We start from the raw sequence: 24,299 nt of genomic DNA, 5'->3' as shown, positions 1-24,299 counted from the left end.
TATCCTCAGTTGAACATTCTACTCTTTATTGTTCATTTGAAATTAATGGAATTCAGATATCATCATTGAATATCAATGTGATTATGGCAAGAATTCATATCTAAGGCAGAGAGCAGAGAACAAGTTATCACTGAGTAGGAGTTTCTGTTTGAGTCTTTTTAACTACTATTCTTCTGCTGTTGTACAGTATAAAGAATTTTTTGTGCACAAACCATTAGAAACGAAGGTCATCGTGAAATTTATGAAAAAGTGCTGTCAAGGCTAAAGTATATGCTGGTGCCAACCGAAGAGCTTGTCAAGTAAAATCCTGTGCCCTACCAAGAATACCCGATCCCAGTTCATACCCCTTGGTTATTTCATTGTCAACTTACAGTAATGGAGCCAAACATGAGCTGCTGAAGGGATAGGCCAGAAGGAAGCTGCCCTGCTGTTACAAATACCAACCATTTAGTATGTTGTTATTGCCACTGTTTTGGAGGAGTGTGTTAGCTAGCTAGCTTGTTGACCATTGAGGCATACAAGGTATGGAAAGTTGTTGTTGACGACGTTGATTATATTGTTCACAGGGACTCCACCACTGATTGGGAAAATTTGATTATTGGGCTTGGAGAAAGGCAAATTGTTGGCATCAGAATTGGCTATAATCCCGGTGACCACTCTTCCTGAAGGGCGCGAACCACCAAGAATGTCATGCATGAAGAAGGAGAACATGGAGTGGTCTGCAACAGGATTAGCCTCTGTGGCACCAGAGTTAGCAACTGCTGCAACTCCACCTGATGTTGCAGTGGCCCCTGCTGGTGTAGCTACTGGCGCTGCATCATTGACGGGGGCTGCCCAGAATTTGTTATGTCAGCAGGAGGGGCTACTGAGGCAGCAGGGGCGAATCTGGTTCAGGTTCAGTTGGTATATCTGCTGGAGGAGCTACTGTTGCAGCAGGAATGGAAGGATTAGCAACAGGCACCACGTCCGAATCAGGAGCAGTGACGGTAGCTGGTGATTGGCCACTTGGCAATCGGAGCCACCACTGGAGCCACATCAGGCTCATCCGTTTCTGATGAGTCAGACCATGAGGTCACCTCATCAAGGATTCTTGCTGAGTAGGCAGAGCTAAATGTGAAAGCTAGCAGCCAAATGCAGAGAAGGTGGCTTGCATTGTCTTAGAGGTGAGTTGGGAAAGTTTAGTCATTTTTATCTTTATGAGAAGAAACAAATCAAGAATTGAGTAGATGCGAGGAAAGAGTGAAGGCTTGAATACTATATGATAGTAAGCTCTTTCTTTGGGTGAACACCAAATTTAGAAAAAAAGTTCCTTTTTGGATTTGGTTGAATCACAACTTAATATGAACTTCGTTGTGGATAGTTAGGCTTGAAAATCCACAATGGAAGTGAGAGATGATAAATATGAACTTTGTTGTGGATTCACCTTGCACAAAGACTAAATATGATTTGATTTGGGTATATAGCTTATTATAGAGACATGCTCACAACTCTAACACCAAGTCCTTATCAATTTTGAAATTTACCACCACAAGCAGTAGTCAAAGAAATGTATATTGCGTATCGAGAACAACAAATATAGAACTAGAACGAAAACTTAGCAACATACTAAACCATGGACACTGATTTTCTGCATCAAGTAAAAGTAATGACCAAAAACTGTGAAATTCATTCTCGCAACATCAAAATCTAACATTTTGGCCAGAAGCTGAAATTTTCCTATTGTATCACAAAAAATCATCAATAGCCATTACACATTGGTTCAGATCATCTTTACTGTCAAGGAGTAAAATTGAAATATACTTCTAAATATAGTAAAATTTGTTCAAAGAGGCAACATCTTCGAGATATAAAGTAAAGGATTATCAATTTCTTCCTTGCTGTTCTCCCTGATAGATTATTCCAACACCACGAAGTAGACAATGGGAAAATGTTACATGGGTCGAGTGTTCCCAAGAAGCGTCCCCACTAGGTTAGTCACCTGCAGAAAATATTCAAATGGTGTGCTTAGTTATTGTTGGATCTTGAAGAAAAACGAAGTATAACAACCTCAACTAAATAGCTTGAAGTTCCAGGAGCATAGATACCAATCAGTATTAATGCAACTACCACACTTCGGTAACTACCTAAATTTATCTAGCAGTAATAAGATGCGAAGAAATTTAATGAATATCAAGATTATCACCACCTCAACAACAACACTAACATACCCAGTATAATCCCATAAGTCCGGTCTGGAGAGGTAGGGTGTACATAGAGCTTACCCCTACCTTTGTGGGTAGAGAGGTGGTTTCCGCTAGACCCTCGGCTTGAGAAAATTATCACCACCTCATTTTCACTAAAATCTTGAGTGAATTTTGGTGAAGCAGGGAGGGGGACACTTAAAACAGCAGTATATATAAGGGAAGTTGTCAGAGCACATTACTATGCTTACTCAGAAGTTAACTAGAAATTAATATCGACATGATAGCTGGATGTTTTAAAAAAGCCATCAATGTGCAGAAATAGCGAGAAGATGAGAGGATAATATTTTGGATTTCAATCTGATTCTCTAGATATTTTCTTGTTATGCTGACTCGGGGCTCGGAGTGGATTTGTTTTTCACATTAATTTCAACCTCAAATATAAGCTTCAAAACTTCTTGGGGCCCAAACTTGCTTAGGCACAAAAATATCAGAACAAGTGGGTTTTTGGGACAGTTACTTGGACCTAGTTTATTGAACAAAATGTATCTTTCTTCTAGTTAGAGAAATGCCTAAGACCTCTGCCTCTTTGATTACAGAAGTTGAGGGAGTCAAATTTTTGAAGCTAACTCGACAAGTCTTTCGATATGAAGCTAAGAAAAATGTGGATTGGATCCACAAATCCTTCAGAGAAACCTAAAGTATCCTTTTGGTATATGAGTTGTATATAGGGTTTCCCTCAATTACTGATAAAACTATTTACCTTGTCAAAAAAAAAAAAAAATCTAAAGGAGAAGAAAAGAAATCAATCCTCCCCCACCCTCAAAAAAAAAGAAAAAAGGGAAAAGAGGAAGAAGGAAGGATGGTAACAGTAGGAACTTTTAGGGTGGGGAGGGAGGATTGGTAACAGGAAAGAGGGGGACCAAGTAGAGGAGGCAGAATACAGGGAAGTGAGATGGAAAATGAATGGGTGCTGGAGCCTGGATGAAGTGTTAGGGGGGTATGTTGGGGCTCTAGGGAAGGATTGGTGAGGTGGGATATGGGCGTGACTAGCTGTGAAGGGGTGGCTGTTTGAATGGAGAACGGGAGAGGATGAAGGTGGTGGCAAGTTGGGACAGAAGAGGGAGTCTTGGCGCTGGCTGGGTGGGATGAGGAGGGAGTGATGTCGGATCGGTAAGGGAGAGGAGGGGCTGATATGATGGAAGCTTGGATGGTGGCAGCTATGGTGCGAAGCGAAGTGAGCCAACTGATGAACGGGTCAGGTAATGATTCTATTGTGGAAGAGGATGAAAATGCTGATACTGGGTAAATGGTTAACCCAGGAAGTACTTTTGCTTGCAAATACCTTCAAAAAGTTTCTTACACATGAAAAATGGAAAGGATTTCTGATATCTGCTTCAATATTTTGGATTAAGAGTCATATTACTTTGGTGATCTCATGGACCAACTGGCTGATGGTTAAAGAATAAGGGTGTTTTGGATTGCATGTTAATTTTCTGATTTTATGAAGAACTTGCTTTGCCGATAGCAATGCCCCATTGCATGCATTTTCTGACAATAGCCATAAAATAATCACTCACGTCACGGCTTTAACAGGTGCTGGCGTACTAGAAAATTTTCACATGGCAAAGAAATATTATGCATCTACTGTAGACTTGACTGGTAGCAAGAGTAACAGAGCACTTTTTGGCATATATTGGGTCATGAATCTGTCTAAATCTCTGTTTCTTAATTTTTTGAAAAAAATAATGCAGTATAGGTCTTTGCATGTCACCATGATCAAAGAAACTTATTACTGCCCGATTTACCTCCTCCCTAATGATGGATCATGCTCTTTTGAAGAAGTGGGCACTAAAACCATCACAACCAGAGGCCTTCTGATGATCAATACTCATCAGGGCCTAATACACCTTGGGACAGGGGCAATCAAATCCGATTGTTGCCCTCAAGATTTGCAACTTCCATTTTACATGATGTTTGGATCTTTGTAGATTCTCATTGTCTCACCTTCAAATTCATTTGGATGTTGCAGGATCTGACTTTGGCTATATACAAGGCATATAATTCTACTCTGGACTTGTCCGCATTTAAAGGTGGCAAAGAAATATGCAGTGTTATCATCACCAAGTTGCAGCCATTTAGTCCCAGACTTCTGTTTTAATATGCTTTCCTCCACTACACTACACTTCTCCAACTCAATTTTGTGAATTTTCTTCATTAAACAGTTCAGATAAATGGTTATGGTCCCTCGTTTGTGCTTGGTATCAGCTAGTCTTTGTACGCATTGTTGACTCTGATATCCACATTATTGAATTCCTTCCGATCAAGGTGTTTTAGACCTTGTTCACCAGCTTCAATTTCTACCATATAGCCAGCCCCCTTATAATCAAACCTGGCTGGAGTATCACAAGCATCTTTGACAGTAGGAGGAAGTCTTTGAGGTTAGCTAAGCAATTGAAAAACCTAAATGGTTTAGGGTCATGTTTTATCATAGTCAAAGGTGATTATTAATGGTGTGGTCAGAGGACTCTGGATCCATCACCATTACTTCATTTTGGGCAAAAGTTATGAGTCAACTTGGATACACAGGTCCCTGTCAATCCTACTATAAATCCAGGCCATTTGACCAAGTGTACCACCTGCCAACTACTTTCCATTCAGCCATGGTAGTATCAGTTATATAAGCATTGAAATCCCACACTTCACCTACATGTACTAGGTTCCCAAATTGTCTATCTTCTGAAAAACAGCTAATGCTACTCCTCAAAAGCACTTATTTTCTCAAAAGCTTGCCAAACACTTCACTAACTAAAAACAAGCACTTCTGGTCTCCCAAGTCCCAAATACTTGGCCACCCAGGCTATTAATCCACTTTAAGCAGTGGGACATCTATTCTATTAAAGTAATTTGGTTAAAATATATCTTTCACGCATCAACCTAATATGTGAAATGAAGAAAAGGGAAAAAAACTATTATGATTAAACCAGAGAACTACCAAAGGTCACAGGATTTTGTCAGTAGGAAAGATTACTCATCTCTTAAAAGTTAGTATAACTACTCAATCTGTTCAGAAAAGGCTAACCCATTTCCATTAGACACAGTAAGATGATATGGCTAATGCAACCAACATAATTTTACCACTTGAAAGTAAATATATGTGTATTTATTACGTGTACCAGGTTAACTCCAAGATTTAGTGAAGTGAGAATGCACAGCCATGGTTTACCTGCCAGTATTTTGAAACGCATCGGTCAATACAACTATTTTCACCCATGTTCAACTCCGAGTCCTTGTACCTGTAAAGCAATTTACAAATGCATTGTCAGCCAAAAAACTAAATCTTGAGAAAATGATGCACAAAACTCATATTAGGCCAGAAGCATAAGAAGAATGAGTAACATACTTGTTCTCGACGCATTTTTTGAAGCATGTATGCGTAAGCCTGAATTATAGTTTTAAAAGGAAAAAAGAGCAGGTAAGAAATTAGAGAAATAGACAGGATGAGAAATATGAATTAAAGCCCAGCAAATCAAGACAAAAACTAGAAAACAGATAACACTACCTTTATGCGGAGACAAAAATTACTTCCAAACATCATGTTAAGAATTTTGTAGCATATATTATAAACTAGCATTTCTAATGTTCCTACGGCACCTTTTGAGGGACTTGATTACAATGTCAAATTATGTAAACCGCCTCATGAATGCACTTCTCTTTGTTTAATTTAGGCCTTTAGATGTATAAACATTCCCCAATCAAGTCCCTCAAAAGGTGTTGTGGAAACAGCATAGCTTTCACCATCCGTCAACAAAGTATTTTTGTGTACTTGTCCCAAGAAAAAGAATTAGGTCACAACTCACATGTGAAAACTATATATAATACTTACAAATTAATAAGCAAAATTTTCCCCTTTCTAACTAGTTTAAGAAGGTTTACACAATTCACAACAGGTCTTCCTCACTAACTTTATATCTGGAAAATTTGATGTTCAAAAGGACAGGCACCATAAATCCCAGTTCCCAACACACATATTAGTAGTAAAAAGATATGTACACCAAAGAAATAGCATATCATTGTCAGGTACTTATTTAAGTAGTGGGGTGAAATAATTAGACACGACATGGCACACCTATAGCTTACTGACGACTCAGCCCTAGATTAGGAAGATTTGGAGGTAGAGTATTATGATAGACGTTTAGTAAGTAATAGAGCATTGTCTAGTTTCCATTTTCCTTATGGAGTAGTATTTTTTTTATTACTCTCCTATCTTTTTCTTTGATTTTATTATCTCATTTGGCTTCGGTTATCATATTATTTGTTGTTGCTACCATTGCCTTCTCATTGTTTTAAGCATGGATTCTTCACTTCACAACAGTATTTGTTTTACATTCTTGATTTTTTATATGTATTACTTGAGCTAAGGTCTATCGAAAACAACCTCTCTACCTTCTCAAGGTCGGGTAAGGCTGCGTACACACCAACCTTCCTAGACCCAACTTGTGAGATTACACCAGGTATGCTGTTGTTACTACTTATTTCAATGTACCAATACCACATAGACTAATCATCCTTTACACAATTAGCTAGTTTCAGCAAAATCAAGCAACTGAGTATACTTACAAACATTCAAGAAAGCTAAAAGATACCTACTTGTTAAACATCTCCACTCTATACTCCATCTCTTTCTCTGCCATAGAGAATATCTGCTCCCACCCAAATAAAAATCAAGACTTTAGTTTCAAAAGAACACTAATAGATCAAAAACAAACCCCCACTAAGACAGAAGCAATAAATAGCATATAGTTAATAAAAAAAACCTGTTCTTTTTCAAGGTCAGAAGGAACACCAGCCATTATAACTGTAAGAATAAAGAGATATTAGATACATACATGTATAAACTGAAAACCCAAAAAAGATTTGAACTTTACATACCCTTTTCAAGAATGGAATTAGGTAAAACCCCAGAAAGTGAATCCAAGAATGAGAGGCGCAAAGAAGAGAAAGAGAACTGTGAGGGTTTTGAGTTTTGAGGTTAAAGTGTTGAACTAATGTGTACATGTCTCTCCAAATAATAATAAATATTTCTTCACTTTCAATTTATTTCTTTGATTTTTTTTATATATAGAATATATCAAAATATTTTATTATATTATGATTTTAAATAAGTAATAAATTACAATAACAAATATAATTTTACTAGTTTACACCTTAATAATTTATTTTGAGAACTTTAGAAACTTAATACACTTTTAAAAAGAATTAATAGTAAGATGTAAATGGGAAAAAATGTAATTAATGTGTTAATATTTTGATTTTGTAAATTGATAAGTAATTTGAGACAATTATTTTTTATAATGTGGACAATTAATATGGTACGAAGAGAATAGAAACTTGAAATTAAAGATCTATTTCAAAGAAAGAGACATTATTGTTTAAATGAACTAAAAAAAAAGTAAGACAAATAAATTAAAATAGAGGAAATACTTAGTATTGAAGAGTTTTAAAAAATAAAAAACTTCCATTGGAATTTTCTACATATTATTTAATTATTTTGTATTAATTTTGTAAAAAAAAAACCTAAGTGCTATAGAAAATAAGGATACACGTGTAAATTTATACTATAAATTATAGGGTGTCAAATGTACCGTCATGGCACTTTCAACCACCCAAGTTGGATGTGGTTGTACAAACATGTATGTCCCGTGTGTGTATATTTTTATTTTTATACAAAAATAACTTTTTTATTTTTTAATAAACTTCTTATTTTCTTTAGGAAAACATAATGAGCCTCTCTACCTACAGTTTGTCTAATTACTTAGTGTACTTATAGTTACAATAATTGTTGTATATCTTTGGAAATTTATTGTTTATACAAATTAGATTCTTAACTTAATTAATGAGGCGGTAATTTAGGTTATTAAAAGAAAAAATAATTCCACAAATAGGAGATGTAGATCTCATATAGGTTGGGTTTAAGTTGGTAAAGTAGCTTTGATATTGCCCGATCGAGTCAGTACATGAGGCCATTGAGAAAGTTTGACCTATTAGAGATAGGTTGAAGACAACCCAAAGTAGAAAAAATCTTTATGTTGATGTAAGGAGAAGAGAGCTTGAATCTGGAATAAGTGTTTAGGTTTGTCTGAAGCTTTCACCTGTAAAAGGGGTGATTAAGTTTGAAAAGAAAGGAAAGTTTAGTTCCTGTTATGTAGGTCATTATCAAATTATGAGGCATTTTGATATTGTGGCTTATGAGTTGGATTGTCTTCAGATTTAGCATCAGTGCATCCAGTGTTTTATGTCCTCTTATTGAAGAAATGCATTGGTGATCCGACTTCAGTTGTGTCTTTAGAGAGTGTCAATGTGAAGAAAAGTCTCTCTTACAAAGAGGTCTAGTTCATATTCTTGTAGGTTTGTAAGTTGAGAAATAAATAAGTTAATTCAGTGAAAGTTCTTTGGAGGAACCAATCAATTGAGGGTGTTACTTGGGAAGTCGAAACATATAAGATGACTAAGTACCCCCATTTTTCCCTTCTGATTCACTTTCAATGTGAGGTAATAGTTCCTTTGTGGTATATCCTTTCAGATTTATGTCTTTCACTTATTTTCATGTCTTAGCATGCATAAATGTTTATAAAATCAACTTAATCTTCATGTTTTAGTTTGGAGTCAGTCACTCATTAATTTTTAGTGTTTAGCTTTCAGTATTAAATTGCAGATCTTTCTTTACTATTTTCAACCTAGTTAACTCCACTCGGGGACGAATGTTTTCAATGGAGAGATATTGTGACACCCCACAAGTTCCTTGTTTAGACCAAAGGTTTTACAGTTCAGAAAGTACAGATATGCAGAATTTTTTTAAATTTTATGAACATTATCTATGGGTCGTAAATGAAACCACGAGTCGTAGATGAGTTTCGTAGGTGAGACTACAAAAACAAGAATTTAAGTCTGGAATTTACGAGTTGAGTTTATAGCTAGTAAACCCGTTTATGGGTTTTAGACACGAATGATAGAATAACTTTAGAAACTTGAAAAAGTGACTTGATCAGGACGAAAACGTTTTACGGATCGTAGATGGTTTGAGTCGTGCAAGGTCTCACAAACCAAAGTCCTGAAACTTCAGAGCTCAATAATATCATTGACTTTTACAAAGCCTATGTAAGAGTCATATTTGAAACTACGGTCCGTAGTAAAGGGTTTTGTAGGCCAAACCTCAGAGACTATGCATTTCAGTATATTCCTTTTAAGATTAGACAATATGGATTATATAATGAACTACGGGTCGTGATTTGAATTCGTAGTTTGAAATATCATAAACTCAGTTTTCAACATGTCTTCTATGAGTGGGGATCTACAATTCGCAGAAGGAATTACGGTCTGTAGATGCTCTTGTGGATAACCTCCGACAATTTTTAATGAGGGTCGTTTAGTCTTTTGCTACTCTTTTAATTTCTATACTACGTTGTTTTGACCTATTCTAAATGAGATTAAGAAATTCTTATCAGTCTAACTCTCACTTGTGCTCATAACTTCCCCAAAAACAATTTATTTTCTCTTAAGGCAAGAACAAGGGATCTTAGCTTAGCCTTCTTTTCAAGATTCAATTTAGGGTTTCTACTCCAAGTATGTGAGATTTCATCAATGGATATTCCTTTACTCATTAAATCCCAAAAATAAATCCTCAATCTTTTAAGTTTATGATTTCTACAAACCTAGGATTTTTATGATCTTCATTGAATCTTGATGAATTTCAGTTCTTCTTCATGATTAACATTCAATTGCACGACTTTAATTATAATTTCATGTTGCCTCAGATGATTAGATTATCATGATTTCAATGCTTTCAAATAAAGTATCTCTCAAATTATTTTTAGTTATTAAGATCTATACGTTACTCAATTTTTACCAGTATGATTAGATTATCATTGCTTCTGGTTTATATGCATGTTTCCATGAGAGTTATACTTAGCACCGAGCAGCTTTAGGAACGAAATATTTTGGTCGACGTCTGTGGACCTTTAATAATAAATTCCTAAATTTAAAAATTATGTGTCATCATAGAATTAGTCTTTATAGATTTTAGCTTAGTGAATCCACATTAGCTCAGCTCGGGTCCCATATCTTGGGAAGTATTGGACACCCTCTTTTTGGTATGGGAAAGCACATTGAACTTCATGTAGTAGCGCACATAGTTTTTGTCGGTGTTAGTATCTCCCATAATCAGAATTTCAGTTATTGCATTATCTTGTACTTATGTATTTCAGTTCAGTATAAACTTATTGTATGTGGTCATGCATCAATATGTTTTATAGATTCATCACGTTAAGTTGTCATGTATTATCTTACATACTTAGTTCATTTAAAGTACTAACAACATACTTTTTGCTATGTTGTTTGATAATATAGGTTTTGACGCTGAGTATCCAGTTCGCAATTAGTATTACTTTTGATCAGTGAGCAACAATATTAATGAGTCCTCATCAATTTGAGGACAACCCTTATCTTTCTTTTCAATCTTTTCTTTCAATTTTCAGATAATCGGAGTTAGCTAGGGGTTTGTCCTAATAACTCAATTAGTAAAGGCTTTCAAATAGTTAGATATAGATTTCACTAATGTTATTTCTTTCAGATATTAGTCTATCTTATTATTATGGAATTTACACACATATTTCAAATTTAGCTTTTGCGTTTATATTCCAAATTCTCTATTGATTTATGTTAATTAGTGTCATGTCATGAAGTTAGCTTGGGCTCACCTATAACTCTAAAAATCGTGTTACGTTTAGGGAGTAGTCTCGAAGCGTGACAATTAGAGCTATCAAAATGGGCTTGGCTCGTTAAGTCGGCCCAACCCAAGCCTTAAATTAAGTGGTATTGGGCCTAATTTTTTCGGCCCATTTAGCAATGAGGCTTTTTAGCCCAGCCTCTTTTGGCTAGCTAGTCTCATAGGCCCAGCCTTTGAGTCCAATCCGTGGGCTATGAATGTTAAGAATATTTATTATATATATATTTCAGTAGTATTTTATTTGTAAAGAGTTTGTCAATAAATATTTAAAAAATATAAAATCAAGTCTAACTCATTTGCAAATTTTTTATATTTTAGGGCTATTAACCCACTAAAATCAAGTCTACTTTTGTTTTTATGTCTAATTTTTCATTTCCCCTTTGTTGTCTTATTTATAAAAAAAGTGATCATGTAATATTTTTTTGCTTGAATGAATCTTACGATGTTGTATCTTGGCTGTTATGTTGGCTATTATGTATTTTTGTAAGTATTCACTGAAGTGTGTAATCATAAATGAATTTTTGTATGTAATCGTGTCGTGTTCATCAAACATCAAAGTTCCATACTCTTAGATACTCTTTCTAAGACACCAATGTTATTCATTTTTTGGTTGAAGGGTCGACTCGTCCAAACTCATGCCGCACTTAGGGCTGGGTTTAGCTGTTATTTTATAGGTCCTTTAATTAAAAGGATCAGCCCGTCCTAACTCCTAACCCATTTAACTTTTTAGCCCGTTAGATTGAGTTGGGTTGGGTTGGGCCAGCCCATTTTGACAACTCTAGTAACAATTCACAATAATTAATTACTCATTACTGATAAATTTCATCTAGTATATTAGTCAACTTACCTATTTTAACTTAAATTTTAAATTTATTTATGTTACCATAAAATTAGATTTTGAATATAAAATTAAATATAATTTTCCTATTATACTTTCAATATGAAGAAAAGATTGCTTTTATTGCGATATTTGGCTAGTAATTTAATGACCAAGCTGAAATTTATGTATATAAATACTCATGATATTTCATTCATTTTACACATATTTTTGAAAATAATTGATCAATAATATTTATTATATTCTAGCATGGAGCAGAAGAATTCAACAGGACTCCAAAATATTCCATTGGCGAAATTAGATAATGAAGATACTCGATACTCCTCATTCTCTAAACGAAGTTCTGGCTTATACAAAAACGCTAGTGAACTTGTTAGAGAATGTGATGTCGATCTTGGAATTGCTATTTCTTCATCAACAGGTATATCGTATTCCTTTATTCCTCAGACCATTAATGCAGTCATCGAACATTTCTAAATTCTATAACAGAAATACAGAATTAAGTGCAGGTGAACAACTTGTTGTTGTAGAAGCACGTAACAAAGTCTGCCAATATGATGATATGATTAAGGAATTTGATATAATTGAAAAAATTACCAATAAAAAAATACGCTTGTCAGACCAAATAAATGAGGGTTGGTGGGAGTCCATAGACCGATTCAGTATAGATGATACAATGAGGTTTGAAGCTTGGTTAACTTTCGGTGAATTCACCAAAAGTTAACCAAGCTTCAAACCTCATTGTATCATCTATACTGAATCGGTCTATGGACTCCCACCAATCCATATCTCTAGCCTCATTCATTTGGTCTGACAAACGTGTTTCTTCATTGGCAATCTTTTCTCTTATATCAAATGCATTGATCATATCATTCCTGTCAATAGATATCATTCCAAAGTACATAAATTACATATCATCATTGAAACAAAACAACAAATATCAATTTTGTTATTTGTTTTTTGTTTCAATGATGATATGTAATTCATGTCTTTGCAATGATATCTATTGAAGGTAATTATATTTATGACTATTTGTTGTCCCCCAACATGTTAGATATCTTAATATTGTATAGTATGAATTTAAATTATACGCATCGCAATATATCGATCTCTCAATTTGTTTAAGACTATATTTGAAGCACATCATATCAATATGTTTACTTGAAAAAACAGAGCAAGAGATGTGTGTAACTGTAACATAACAAACTAAAACAACTGCTGGCATTTTCGTGAGATCAAAGGGCAATATTAGTTTATAAATAGACCATACACAACTTACAAATTGATCTCTAAATCTAGGTGTAGTAGACAGATGAAACATTGCTCTGTAGGTAGATATATTTCCCAAAGCTAGTCGTAAATACGTGTTACCTTCGAATTTCATGGCACATGAACTCTTTCCAACACTACCCTATGATGGGATGTTAAAGTGGAAGAGCCAAGAGATGACAAACGCGAATACCATACAAGCTAAGAGGAAATTCAAGAATCGATGGCCATTCAAACAAGTTCGAGCTTCTGAAGCTGCTGATACTGGTGCAGATGCTGCACTTGTAGCCACTGCGCTTGATTCATTTGTTTGCTGTGCTGATTCAACATCATTTGGCCCAATGACGTTGCGTGCAAGAGAATTGCATATTTCACAAGTCCTGGAAAAACAACTTCAAATGTTAAAAAGGGTCACAAAATAACTAGGAGTATTACAATTTTATAAAAGAGCTTGTATGGGAAAGGGTGGGAGTTTCTGAGTAATTTTACCATATTGGAAAAACATGAAACCAAGTGGAATATGTAAAAGAACAAGAGTGAAAAGAATTCCAATGTTTACACAAGTCACACAGAAGCATACAAATGTTGTGTTTTTTTGTCAGAAGAAACTTATCCCATGGAACATACAGGAACTAACTTTGAATAATTAGGACTGCGATAAGATAATGGTGTCCTGTCCAAGTTTGTGATCTTTAATACTTTCACGAATTCTACAAGACGTATGTGCATATAACTGGAGATACCTAGCATACTAAGCTAACTATTTTGGAAGACATCCTTGTCTGACTAGGTTTTCTGATTACTGAAAGAGGAGAATTTGTAACTTCTCGCAAAAGACAAACTCTACAATTCTGTGGTTCCACAAGAGCTATTCACAAAGTTGATCAGAAATATTACAGAAATGCAGTTACCAGACAAATCATTTTGCCACCAGAAAGAAAAACTATAACAAACAGGTTAATAGTCAAATCTAATTATTAATTTACAACCATATTGAGGAGGAATGACAAGAAAAAAAACAACACTAGTAAGACAGTGACAAACTAACACATATGTTGACAATGAGTCAGCAAATATTGGGTCATAAGAGATGATAATAGTTCTGTAATGTGGAATTGGACAGATCTCCCGAGATACTTTTCATAACTTGATTTGTTTCTTTTTCCCTTTTTTGGTTTTGGGGAGGTTTGGGATGGGGGGAATGCTACAAAATACAGGTCAGGAAAAGTAAACCAGCTTCTCCAGTGGAAGTAGTAAGTTGCAAGGTAAATCATATCAGTCAACAGTAGAGGGAGTATTCAACACATGTGTAGGTGTATGCAGATATTGATATAGGACGACGACTATTTCTGTAAGTTAGTATGTCTATACGTACTTAAATTCACTTATGAACACTTCAAAAGTATCATATTTCAGTAAGATCTCGCTTATACAGATCAATCAGTACTTGATCAACTTTATGGATGGGAAATTAACGATACTACAGTGCCAGAAAACCATGGAATGAAGTCACTAAACTGTTACGGACAATTGAACGTTAAGACAAATTTTACACTTGGGTTTTGGGGATTGCTTATACTACCTTGGTCCATTGGAATAGTGAACATTTGGTTCCCTGGCTTAACAGTTGAATAATATTCACAATCGCAAAACAATTTCAAGACGAACATCAAAAGAAACAGAACAGATCATAGTGAGATTCTTTACTTTTTCCTCCTTTGCCGTAAAACTAGAACTGAAGGAGAATTTGATAATCATCCTTATCTTCAAAAGAAGCATCTTTATAGGGAAAAGCAAACAAGCAGTTCATTATGCACATTTCAGTTGTTCTGATCCTCCACCTCCCCCGCGAGGTTGCACCACCAAGTGCACACATGCGCGCACACACACAGAGATTCTAACTGTTAATACCACCATACTATTTTCTGTTATAGATAACTTATGTTTGATTCTACAGGAAGTCTAACAAATCAAAATTCAGTTTTGTAGATTCCAACAATTAAATTTCAATCTTCTTTACCACAATGATATATCCAAGATGTCCAAAACAATGTAGCACATTTACAAGATTGTATGCTTTTTATTTCCATTTGATCTTTTCAATTACTTGGTCATACACTTCTTAAAAGATCAAAAGACTCATTGATGAAAGTTTCTCTCTGAAAATGACACTAGAATCTTGACTGTGCACACATCAGAGGTCATTGTCATAGAATTGATAATCAAAGTAAAGATCTACAGTATCTAAGTAATAGAATATGCAGAGTGGAGGCCAGCAACAGATTACTTCATATTGAGGGGAAAATAAAAGGTACGATTACTTAATCCACTAAGGTCAAATCTTCACTTTGATAAAAGAAAAGTGCATACCAAATATCAGAAAGAGTTTAGAAACTAAAGAACATTTAAGGGCATAGTACGAAGAATTGTCGGTGTAATTAGAATACATCCTAATTCTTTCCAAAAAGTCATTAAAATTCCTAATGATACTTGTCAAGCAACCATTGCTTTAGTCTCTCACTTTTCTTTCTATTTTATTCCATTGAGACTTTTCCTTTTTTTTCCCATAAAATACATCATGTTATCTCTTTCCCAAGAGAACAGACATCACAGACCAAACTTTTACGTTACCCTACAAAAAAAAGGGTTATTCTGACAGATCATGTACTGCCAATATGAATAAAAAAATCAAACACTTCCAACGGAAGATTCAACAAATCATTGTCATTGCAAACCACTATTACGTGCAAAATTGTTGAGATCCTAGTTCAAATCACAACGGAGACAGAAAACACTAGGTGATTTCTACCTATCTGTGCTAGCTTTGGTGGACCTGATACTTGTAGTGGGAGATGGCAGCTGCAAGCATCTCGTGGAATTAGTCAAGGGCCAGCTTAGGACAGAGTTATCTGGTAACAATTGCTTGGTGGGGACACGTATCCCATGGAATTAGTCAAAGCATGCATAAGCTGGCCCGGACACCACGACCATAAAACTAAACAACAATTTGTTTCCAGATGGTAACATTACCACTTAAGCATCTAGATTGATCACATAGACAAATCTAATATATCCAAATTCAGAAACCACAAACTAAAATCAGTCAGAAATTTGAAACATAAACTAAGGCTTTGCTATACTTACTTATTTCCTTTGATTTTGAACCATGCCTCAGCACAATGCCTATGTGCAACAGCCAAATCATTTTTACAAGAACATCCTAATTCAATAGCAAAACCAGATTCAGGACCAGAACTCACCAAACTCAGATGACAAATCCTACAATCTCTTTCAATTGTCCCAACATGAAACTTTGTTTCACCAATTCCATTTTCCAAATCCACTGATCTATCAGACTCAGCCACAGATGAAACTCTCCTTGACACCTCCATAACTTCCCCTATTTCAGACTCAGTAGCACAAGCAAAACTATAATCATCATAATTTGACCCATCAGCAGTTGAATAAAACTGAGAATAACAAGAACCCTCATCAGCATCAGAGAAACAGACACTACTACCACTACCGGAGCACCGGCGACTATGTCCACCGGCTCCGGGGCCAGCTTCTAAATCCACATTAGACACATCTACACTTGTCATTTTCAACAACCCAAAAATCAAGAAAAATCAAAACTTTGAAAGATTTCAACTTCCAAGATTCAATTCTCAACAACCCCACAACCAAGAAAAGCATTAAAACCATAAAAATCAAAACTTTGAAGTATTACAACTCCCAAGATTCAATTTTTTTTGTTACCCTTTATAGTGCTGCATGATTTAAGGCCCCATTACCTCATTTCTTGGTCTATTAGTAAGGTGATGGATTAGGTAAACCATTAACACCCCATTTTCTAAAATTTAGCAGAAAAGCAAAAGCAAGAAGAGAGAGAGTAAAAATGTATAGTTTCAAGTGTTTATAGAAAGTGATGAGAAGGCTTAAGGAGGAAAAAAACAAGAATGTAAAAGGGAGAGAGCTCATGGTTCTGTTAGAGTAGCTGTGTGACAGTATTTAGGAAGAAATGGCCCACCTTTAAGATATCATAATCATTCTACTGTAGTTGGTGAGGTAATCTCTGTGATTTTTATTTATTTTTTTCAAATAAATTATATTTAAATCAAGTCATGAAATTTTTATGACTAAAAGAAAAATAAGAGGATTATCTTTTAAAATCAGATGAAAAAGGAAAGAAATCTTACATAAATAGAATACAATAATTGTCTATTTGTTTTAATTTGTTTGTTCGATTAACACCATGAGATTGAATGTCATTTTGATACGTGTTATATATCTTTAATTTAAGACTATAAAATTTAAATTTATTTATTTATTTTTAAAATTTTTGTTTCAAGTCAAAGCATCACAAATAAAATGTAATAGAAGAAGTAACAAGTAACTTTGTATTTTAAAAAAAGTCATCTATTTCTTAACTTTTCACCTGATATGTTTAAGAACATTAGATTAAGATATATTTTACCTGTTTTTAATTTAAGAAATCGAAATTTTAAAAAAATCTTTTTATCAAGTTAAAATCAAATAAATAAATTAAATCAATAGTATCTTTCAGTTTCAAACAGTACTTCCATCAAATGATCTGTACTGTCAATTCAAGATTTCTGCATATTTTTTATTTGGCAGAAAATGTAAAAAGTGAAATAACAATCTATGATGAATTTTTTGTTTCTTTTTACAATATCTTTTTTTTTTAGTTTTTTCTAGTTTCAATATATTTTGTGTTCGTGGTGAAAATGATTGTGGTTGGTGTAAATTATGATCGTTTTTAGTGCAAGATAATAATAAGCATTCGAGTAGTGGTTCCTCCCACTTTTTTTAAAAATATTTTTTTTCCTATCTCTTTGGAGTTGGTGAATACAAGTTATGAATTATTTTATTAGTATCGATACAAGAGTTCGCGTATGTATAGATTCAAAGGGGCGACACTACATGAAGTTCTTAGTTTACATTAGTTGTACGTGATTTATGATAGATCACAGTCTTATAAAAAATAATAAGTTATGTTGTTTATTTCTACAATATTTATGTTGTATGCAAAAGTTCTTTAAATTTATGCCGAGCGTATTAAATATTATACAACTTATGTCGAATAATTTAATTCTTAATTTCTTCAAGCTAACTAAGAATATTTTGGCTCATAAATCTTTATTAAAAGAACAATATAGACAAAAATTAAAGAGCATCTTATTTGAACGTAGCATTGTTTTGTTATAAAAAAATAGACATGGTACTCAAATTCGTTGTCAATAGCAAATCGCGCTATATCCATAAATGAATTCAAAATAAAGCAACTAATTAGTAATTAATACTAACAAGAAAATGAAATTAAAATCGAATTTTGAGGATTTAACTTATAATAATTATTATTTGCTTAAATCCATGTATATATGTATACAATAACGCTCATGTAAATTTCAAACAAGTCAAAATTTGACTATATATAAGACAAAAACCATAGATGCATATGAAAAAATTCAAACAAATTAAATTCACTTTGAAATCGATTAATTCTAGATCTTGACTATATATGCTGATCTAATAATCATAGAAGATTTTGTTGCATAAGCTGATCGAATATGTATTATTTGGAAGACAAGTTGTAGACATCTTTACTTAAATTTCTTATATTTTTGTTATGCTTTACTTGAGTTGTGAGTTTTTTGAATCTTTACTTATATTAAAGATGAAATTTGTGTGTGTGTCATTCTCGTGACTCTATTTATAAAATTATATGAGATAGAATATTATTATTATTATTATTATTATGAAATCAAGGGCCCCCCTATACATTTATAAGTATAATTTTATCCAAAAAAGTTAATTAGCAACTTTGAGTATATCTTTCTTTCCTTTTTACATTTTTTATTGAATATATCTTAGTTTACCTTTTTCAGGTGTTGTATTGACTTATTTGCAACCTTGATTTCATATTCTTTAAAAAAAGGTTAAAATAAATAAATAAATAATTTAGACTAATCTCCATGTTCTTCATTCTGACAATAGGGTATTATATGGATCGTATATTTTTGTACTATTCTATAATTTATTATTATTATTACGCTTAGCATGTATTATTGGCTTGTCATTTTTACTATAGAATAGAAGAAAACTAAACAACTCTTAATTTATTAGTATTTTTCTTTCTTATTTTACGTGATATATTTTTTTTTGCCTGTTTTCATGAAAAAAAATATTTTTATATTTAAAATTAAGTTAACTTTAAAATATTTGTTTCATCTTTAATAAAATAAATTATAATCATTCATAAATTATTTTAGACTTGTAAAGTCCTCTAAAATCAAATACTCCCAAACCAAAATTTACGTCAAAGTTTGGTCTAAAGAAGGAAGAGAAATATGACATTTTGACTGATTTTCCAACTAATACAACAAGTTTATGCTATTGTAACTAAACCATATATGCATACTAATAAAAAATAATATTGTCCTTCTATTCCTACAATGGCGGAGCCACATATATTTGAGGGGCATATCTTTTATCGAAAAATTATATTGTGTAATAATATATGTATATATATATAATCCTTGGCTTTGATATGATTTTACTCAATATAAATTATAATTTTTTAAAGCTATTTAATTTAAATTTACTATATTATATATATTTAATTAATTTTTAAAATAAAATATTAAATTTAAACTAAATTTACTATTTTCTCCGTCCTAAATAAGTGCAACTTTAGCAAAAACAAAGTGTCCTAAGATAAGTGTCACCTTAGAAATTCAAGACAAAAATTAACAAAGATGTACCCTCCGTTGTAGATAATATTAGGGAAGTGAGACTAAGATGGTTTGGACATGTGAAGTGGAGATCTGCAGCTCCAATGAAGAGGTGCAAGAGGTTAAATGTAATAGGTATAAGGAAAAGTAAAGATAAACGAAAAGGTACTAAATTAGAAAGGTGAGTAAATAACACATGACACAACTTTAACTTATCGAAAGGCGAAAATATGACCTTAAATAAGAAGATATATATAGATAGCGGATTATAATATGAACATAAATCTTTCTATCTTCATGAGTTAATGATAAAATCTACTCCAAGACCCTAACCGACACTCTTTCTCCGCCCCTAGCAGCACAGAACTTTACAGTGAAATAAGAGAGTAGCAGTGGACCATAGGGTCCAGTGACGTTTGTTTGTATGTGTAAGGGCCACTTTGCGTGACAAGTAGGAAAAGTTCAAACCCATTCCTCCTCTCCCCTTGTTTGGTTCCCCTCCGATTCTCGATATTCGATATTTATATTAAAGCTCGACTAATTTAAATTCGTGTTGAATAGGACCCCATTCGAGAGGGAGCGCTCTCTACCAAGAAAATTATATGTTGTTGCTACAAACATTTACTCAAGCCCTACTTGTTTAACTAGTACTACTACATCGCTATAAATTTATATGTTGTTGTTTTATTTTAATTTTCATCTATATAGTATGGTCCACAAAGTCAAAAATAATGTATTACTTATTCTGAAAAGACTGAAAACTTAGCACATGTCTGTTTTCCATCACTTTCATATATCAAAATATGAAGTCAAAAAGACACCAAAAGTTTGGGATTTAAAGAAAGAATAATAGAGCACTGATTTCTTTTGTTTTCATCATTTCATGGTACCACTGGATCTTTCTGATGGTTAAACAGGAGCCAGTACACCCAGATTCTTCCAATGCATTTAAGTCTTTTATCGAGTCAATTTGTGCGTATCTTGATTAATTTTACAAGATATTTATAACTAAGATGTTAATGATTTGGTTTGGTCGGTTATTTCTGAAAGATTTTATCATATAAGTTTTTAGGTTCCTCTATGATGTATAACAGAAATCGGACATTTCAAAATTGTTCTAGTAGTATTCAATTTCGGTATGATTCAGTTAAATTTTGATTTTCTAAGCGTAATCTAATTATAAGAATTGCATTTTAAAGCTTCCTACTTTTAATAATATATGTGATGAATTTGAGGAATAAATTCAGATTCAAATTAATGATTGAAGAGTCTATTCAATCTAAATTATTAGTTCCAAGGTACATCATATATATTGCTATCAACTGAATTTCAAAAGTAAATTGCTCTAACGACTTTAAATATGCAATTCTTATAATATACATAGAGTATTCAACTTATTAACATTTTTATTTAATATGTCACAACACATATTTAAATGTTGGCGTCATGGTTGTAAAATATTTCATGTCTTAAAGATTTTGCAATCTTTTTAAGAAACAACAATCTCCACCTTCTTACAATTGCATACACATTAAGAAGTTGCCATCGAAGGAGAGTAGTATTTTGTACAAGTTGTACATAAATTCAATCAACATATGCCTTCCATTCAAAGTCATTCTACAAAATATGAATATGAATGAATAATATATGAATATGATGATTTGAGGTTCATTCAAAGTCACTCTACAAAATAAACCATGCAGAAGGCATGCTACAATTTTACCAGGAACTGCTGAGTTACAAGAATTTACCATCTTTCTTTTTCCTTGCATCATCCCAACTGAGCAAGGAGGAAGCACACTCTTTGAATAAAAAATTCCATCATCTTGTTGAATTACAACATATGAAGCTTCAGATCATACTACCATTTTACTGGACTCATCTAAATAAAGAAAATTTCTAAAACTCCTCATCATGAATGAATGAAGACCTAGGAAAATAATGCATTTACAATCTTTTCAACAAGTTTGGACACTAAATCAGGTATCCACCTTCTCTTTATCCTGTACTCTGTATTCCAAATAAGTTGGGTAAATCAACTCAGCCTCAAAATCTTTTATATCATGGTAGTTGAGGTTGACACTGCATCCATCATCATTTCCAAGTTACTAATTTGAAAGATTAGAATTGTCTGCTTGGCAAATGAGAGGTACCACAGCCTGCCCTGGTTGTTGGATTGAAGTTAACCTCAATGCTGCTGTTTTCCAACCCACTTTTGTACCAAGCAACATTACTTATCTCTGTGGCTAATGCGGCCAACTCATGGCTTGAGAAGGAAGGAGGCTCAGCGTAGTCAACAAACTCAGGCCCCAATAGTGAGCTTCTGTTAATTTCTTGATTGACATTGCCACAACAGCCATGGCCACATTGGTGAGGCACTAATCTGTCCGTGAAAGCTCCTTCAAGCAATTTGCTTATCCCAAGATCAGGTGCTTGGATAGGAATTAGCCTTGGAGTTTGCAGTTGGGATTCTGGGACATTCAAAGAACCATATACGCTAAAAGCACTTATCCGAGCCACAGGACGGAAGAGAGTACGAGGATCATTTGCTACATCACTCCATTGAACTTCTTCTTGACTCCTATCCTCGTAGTGATTAGCTACTTGGTTTTCTTGAGAGCTAACGTCTTTTCCTTCAATAGCTTTCAAAGAATTCACATCACCACATGATTGGGTTTCCTCAGATGATGCTTTTGATTTTCCAGCACTAACATCATCCAGGATGTTGCTGGAGTCACTTCTTAACTTACCATGTTCGGCACAACGGCGCCTCAAGGTTGAATTCCAATGATTTTTAATGGCATTATCTGTTCTACCTGGCAAAAGCCTTGCAATTGATGCCCATTTGTTCCCATGAATAGCATGGGCCTGAAGGATAATCCGATCTTCTTCATCTGTCAAGAGTGGCGAAATTATTAGTTTCATTCAACAGCTACTTACATAAGCATACAACAACAACAACATACCCGTGAAATCCCACAAAGTGGGGCGTTAATATAAGCATGAATAGCAATAATTGTTTCCTAATATCAGAACCTACGGGTGACTCTGCTAGAAACTAAGAAATATATCTAGTTTGATGTAGCACAGCACCAGATCTTTTTTTGAAACTGGGCACAGCACCAAATCTTCAAATATGTATGCAGAAAAACACATTTCACTGCATGTATAGTAGATGCTTTATTTTATCTTTTGGTGATAAGGTATAGATTTTATTGAATGGTACCAAGATGGTACAAGAAAAAAAAAACAGAAAGAAGCCTACTACACTCTTCTTCCTAACATGTCCAATAAATCCATTTACTGATTCAAAGTATCTAGTGAGCCACTTTTACACCATAAGTACAGAGTTTTTTTTTTTTGATAAAGGTAACTTTATATTCACGTCAAAACTCATCAGCAGAGCATGATGAGGTGGGATTTACAGCCCCACAGGGGGTAGTTTCAAAAGCCGAAACTGGGCAAAAACTTTACAATTGAGCTCTAAAATCCACTAAGCTATCTACCTCCCCCACCAAATCCTGTTTACACCAAAAATACAGCAAGCTCAAGCTATTCATCTTGATTTTTTGAGTGTTGTTAAGTTTCCCATCATGTGATCTTTCATTCCTTTCCTTCCACAATGTCCACCAAATGCAGGCTGGGATGCACTTCCACCAGTCTTCTTTGGATCTTCTTCTTCTGCCCACTCCTTCCCACTGTCTCAGCAAGTCTAAAGTAGTCTTGGGCATTACCCAGTTAACTCCAAGTATACATAAGAACATGTCCCACAGATTTACAGCTGTTCTGCAGTGTAAGAAAAGGTGACTGTTAACTTCTGCCTCTTCCCCACACATGTAACACCTTGAGCAAATCTGTATACCTCTTCTTTGTAACACTTCATGGGTTAGACATGCTTTCCTGATTGCCAAGCAAGTGAAACCTGAAACCTTGTGAGGGATATTGATTTTCCAAATTAGTTTCCAAGGCCATTCCATTTCCATAGTCTGATTAGAATTTAAACTCCAGTAACAAGACTTCACAGTGAAAATCCCTTTCTTTTGTATTTTCCAGATTGGAGTGTCAGGACCTTCAGTGACACCTGGAAATGCATTAAGTGTTTGTAAACATATATTCCTAATTCTAGAAAAGTGAGTTCCCTGCCCGTCAAAGCAAGCCTTGTTCCTCTCCAGTCATATTGTCCATAAGATGCACAATAGAATAGTTCTCCACATATGTTTTATCTCTTTTGGTATCGCCTACTGCTTCCAACCTTCCAGTAAACCTTTCACTTTCACTTTCTGAGGTGTAATACCACAAATGTCTAGGAATGACTCCCAACATTCTCTAGAAAATCTGCAACAGAGAAATAGGTACTCAACTGTTTCTTGATCTTCTTGACACAAGTAACATCTACTACATAGGTCAAAACCTTTCCTCTGCAAGTTATTTTGAGTTAAGCACACCCCCAATGTTGCCATCCCCCCCCCCCC

The 24,299-nt window shown here is 34.1% G+C and overlaps 4 protein-coding genes and 1 pseudogene across 4 annotated transcripts in view; 1 reads left to right on the top strand and 4 right to left on the bottom strand.

Moving 5' to 3' along the window:
* Positions 1–72: 72 nt before the first annotated feature.
* On the bottom strand, positions 73–1,693 carry LOC107058023 (dirigent protein 9-like; annotated as a pseudogene).
* On the bottom strand, positions 1,644–7,236 carry LOC102595292 (mitochondrial import inner membrane translocase subunit TIM10-like). Its single transcript, XM_015303293.1, has 6 exons — positions 7,113–7,236; positions 6,998–7,038; positions 6,831–6,883; positions 5,584–5,622; positions 5,407–5,476; positions 1,644–1,978 (listed from the first exon to the last, which is right to left on the bottom strand). The coding sequence occupies exons 2-6, from the start codon at positions 7,031–7,033 to the stop codon at positions 1,931–1,933; spliced, it is 246 nt and encodes an 81-aa protein (XP_015158779.1). The 5' UTR covers positions 7,034–7,038; positions 7,113–7,236; the 3' UTR covers positions 1,644–1,930.
* Positions 7,237–12,052: 4,816 nt separating this feature from the next.
* Positions 12,053–12,527, top strand: LOC107058022 (MADS-box transcription factor 31-like). The gene is made up of 2 exons (XM_015303280.1): positions 12,053–12,224; positions 12,313–12,527. The coding sequence occupies exons 1-2, from the start codon at positions 12,053–12,055 to the stop codon at positions 12,525–12,527; spliced, it is 387 nt and encodes a 128-aa protein (XP_015158766.1).
* Positions 12,528–12,991: 464 nt separating this feature from the next.
* Positions 12,992–17,064, bottom strand: LOC102591310 (uncharacterized). Its single transcript, XM_006363032.2, has 2 exons — positions 16,217–17,064; positions 12,992–13,452 (listed from the first exon to the last, which is right to left on the bottom strand). The coding sequence occupies exons 1-2, from the start codon at positions 16,672–16,674 to the stop codon at positions 13,215–13,217; spliced, it is 696 nt and encodes a 231-aa protein (XP_006363094.1). The 5' UTR covers positions 16,675–17,064; the 3' UTR covers positions 12,992–13,214.
* Positions 17,065–21,440: 4,376 nt separating this feature from the next.
* LOC102590968 (transcription factor MYB122) overlaps positions 21,441–24,299 on the bottom strand; it is a 6,164-nt gene continuing 3,305 nt past the window's right edge. The window contains exon 2 of the mRNA XM_006363031.2: positions 21,441–22,721. Coding sequence (XP_006363093.1) covers positions 21,949–22,721 — 773 coding nt within the window. The 3' untranslated portion in view covers positions 21,441–21,948. The remainder of the gene's footprint in view (positions 22,722–24,299) is intronic.

This window comes from Solanum tuberosum, unplaced genomic scaffold, assembly GCF_000226075.1.
Source record: "Solanum tuberosum cultivar DM 1-3 516 R44 unplaced genomic scaffold, SolTub_3.0 scf00409, whole genome shotgun sequence".
Taxonomy (NCBI): Eukaryota; Viridiplantae; Streptophyta; class Magnoliopsida; order Solanales; family Solanaceae; genus Solanum; species Solanum tuberosum.
Note: the sequence above shows the minus strand (reverse complement) of the source record. Positions and strands in the feature narration are given on the sequence as shown.

Excerpts from the sequence above, each read along its gene's own strand:
- LOC102591310 (XM_006363032.2), bottom strand. The coding sequence starts at position 16,674 with ATGACAAGTGTAGATGTGTCTAATGTGGATTTAGAAGCTGGCCCCGGA. Across the intron at positions 13,453-16,216 it reads TTCAAAATCAAAGGAAATAA|GACTTGTGAAATATGCAATT; the intron begins GTAAGTATAGCA and ends TTGTTTTTCCAG.
- LOC102595292 (XM_015303293.1), bottom strand. The coding sequence starts at position 7,033 with ATGGCTGGTGTTCCTTCTGACCTTGAAAAAGAACAG. Across the intron at positions 6,884-6,997 it reads CTGACCTTGAAAAAGAACAG|ATATTCTCTATGGCAGAGAA; the intron begins GTTTTTTTTATT and ends GGGTGGGAGCAG. Across the intron at positions 5,477-5,583 it reads AAAAAATGCGTCGAGAACAA|GTACAAGGACTCGGAGTTGA; the intron begins GTATGTTACTCA and ends ATTGCTTTACAG.
- LOC107058022 (XM_015303280.1), top strand. The coding sequence starts at position 12,053 with ATGGAGCAGAAGAATTCAACAGGACTCCAAAATATTCCATTGGCGAAA. Across the intron at positions 12,225-12,312 it reads TGCTATTTCTTCATCAACAG|GTGAACAACTTGTTGTTGTA; the intron begins GTATATCGTATT and ends AATTAAGTGCAG.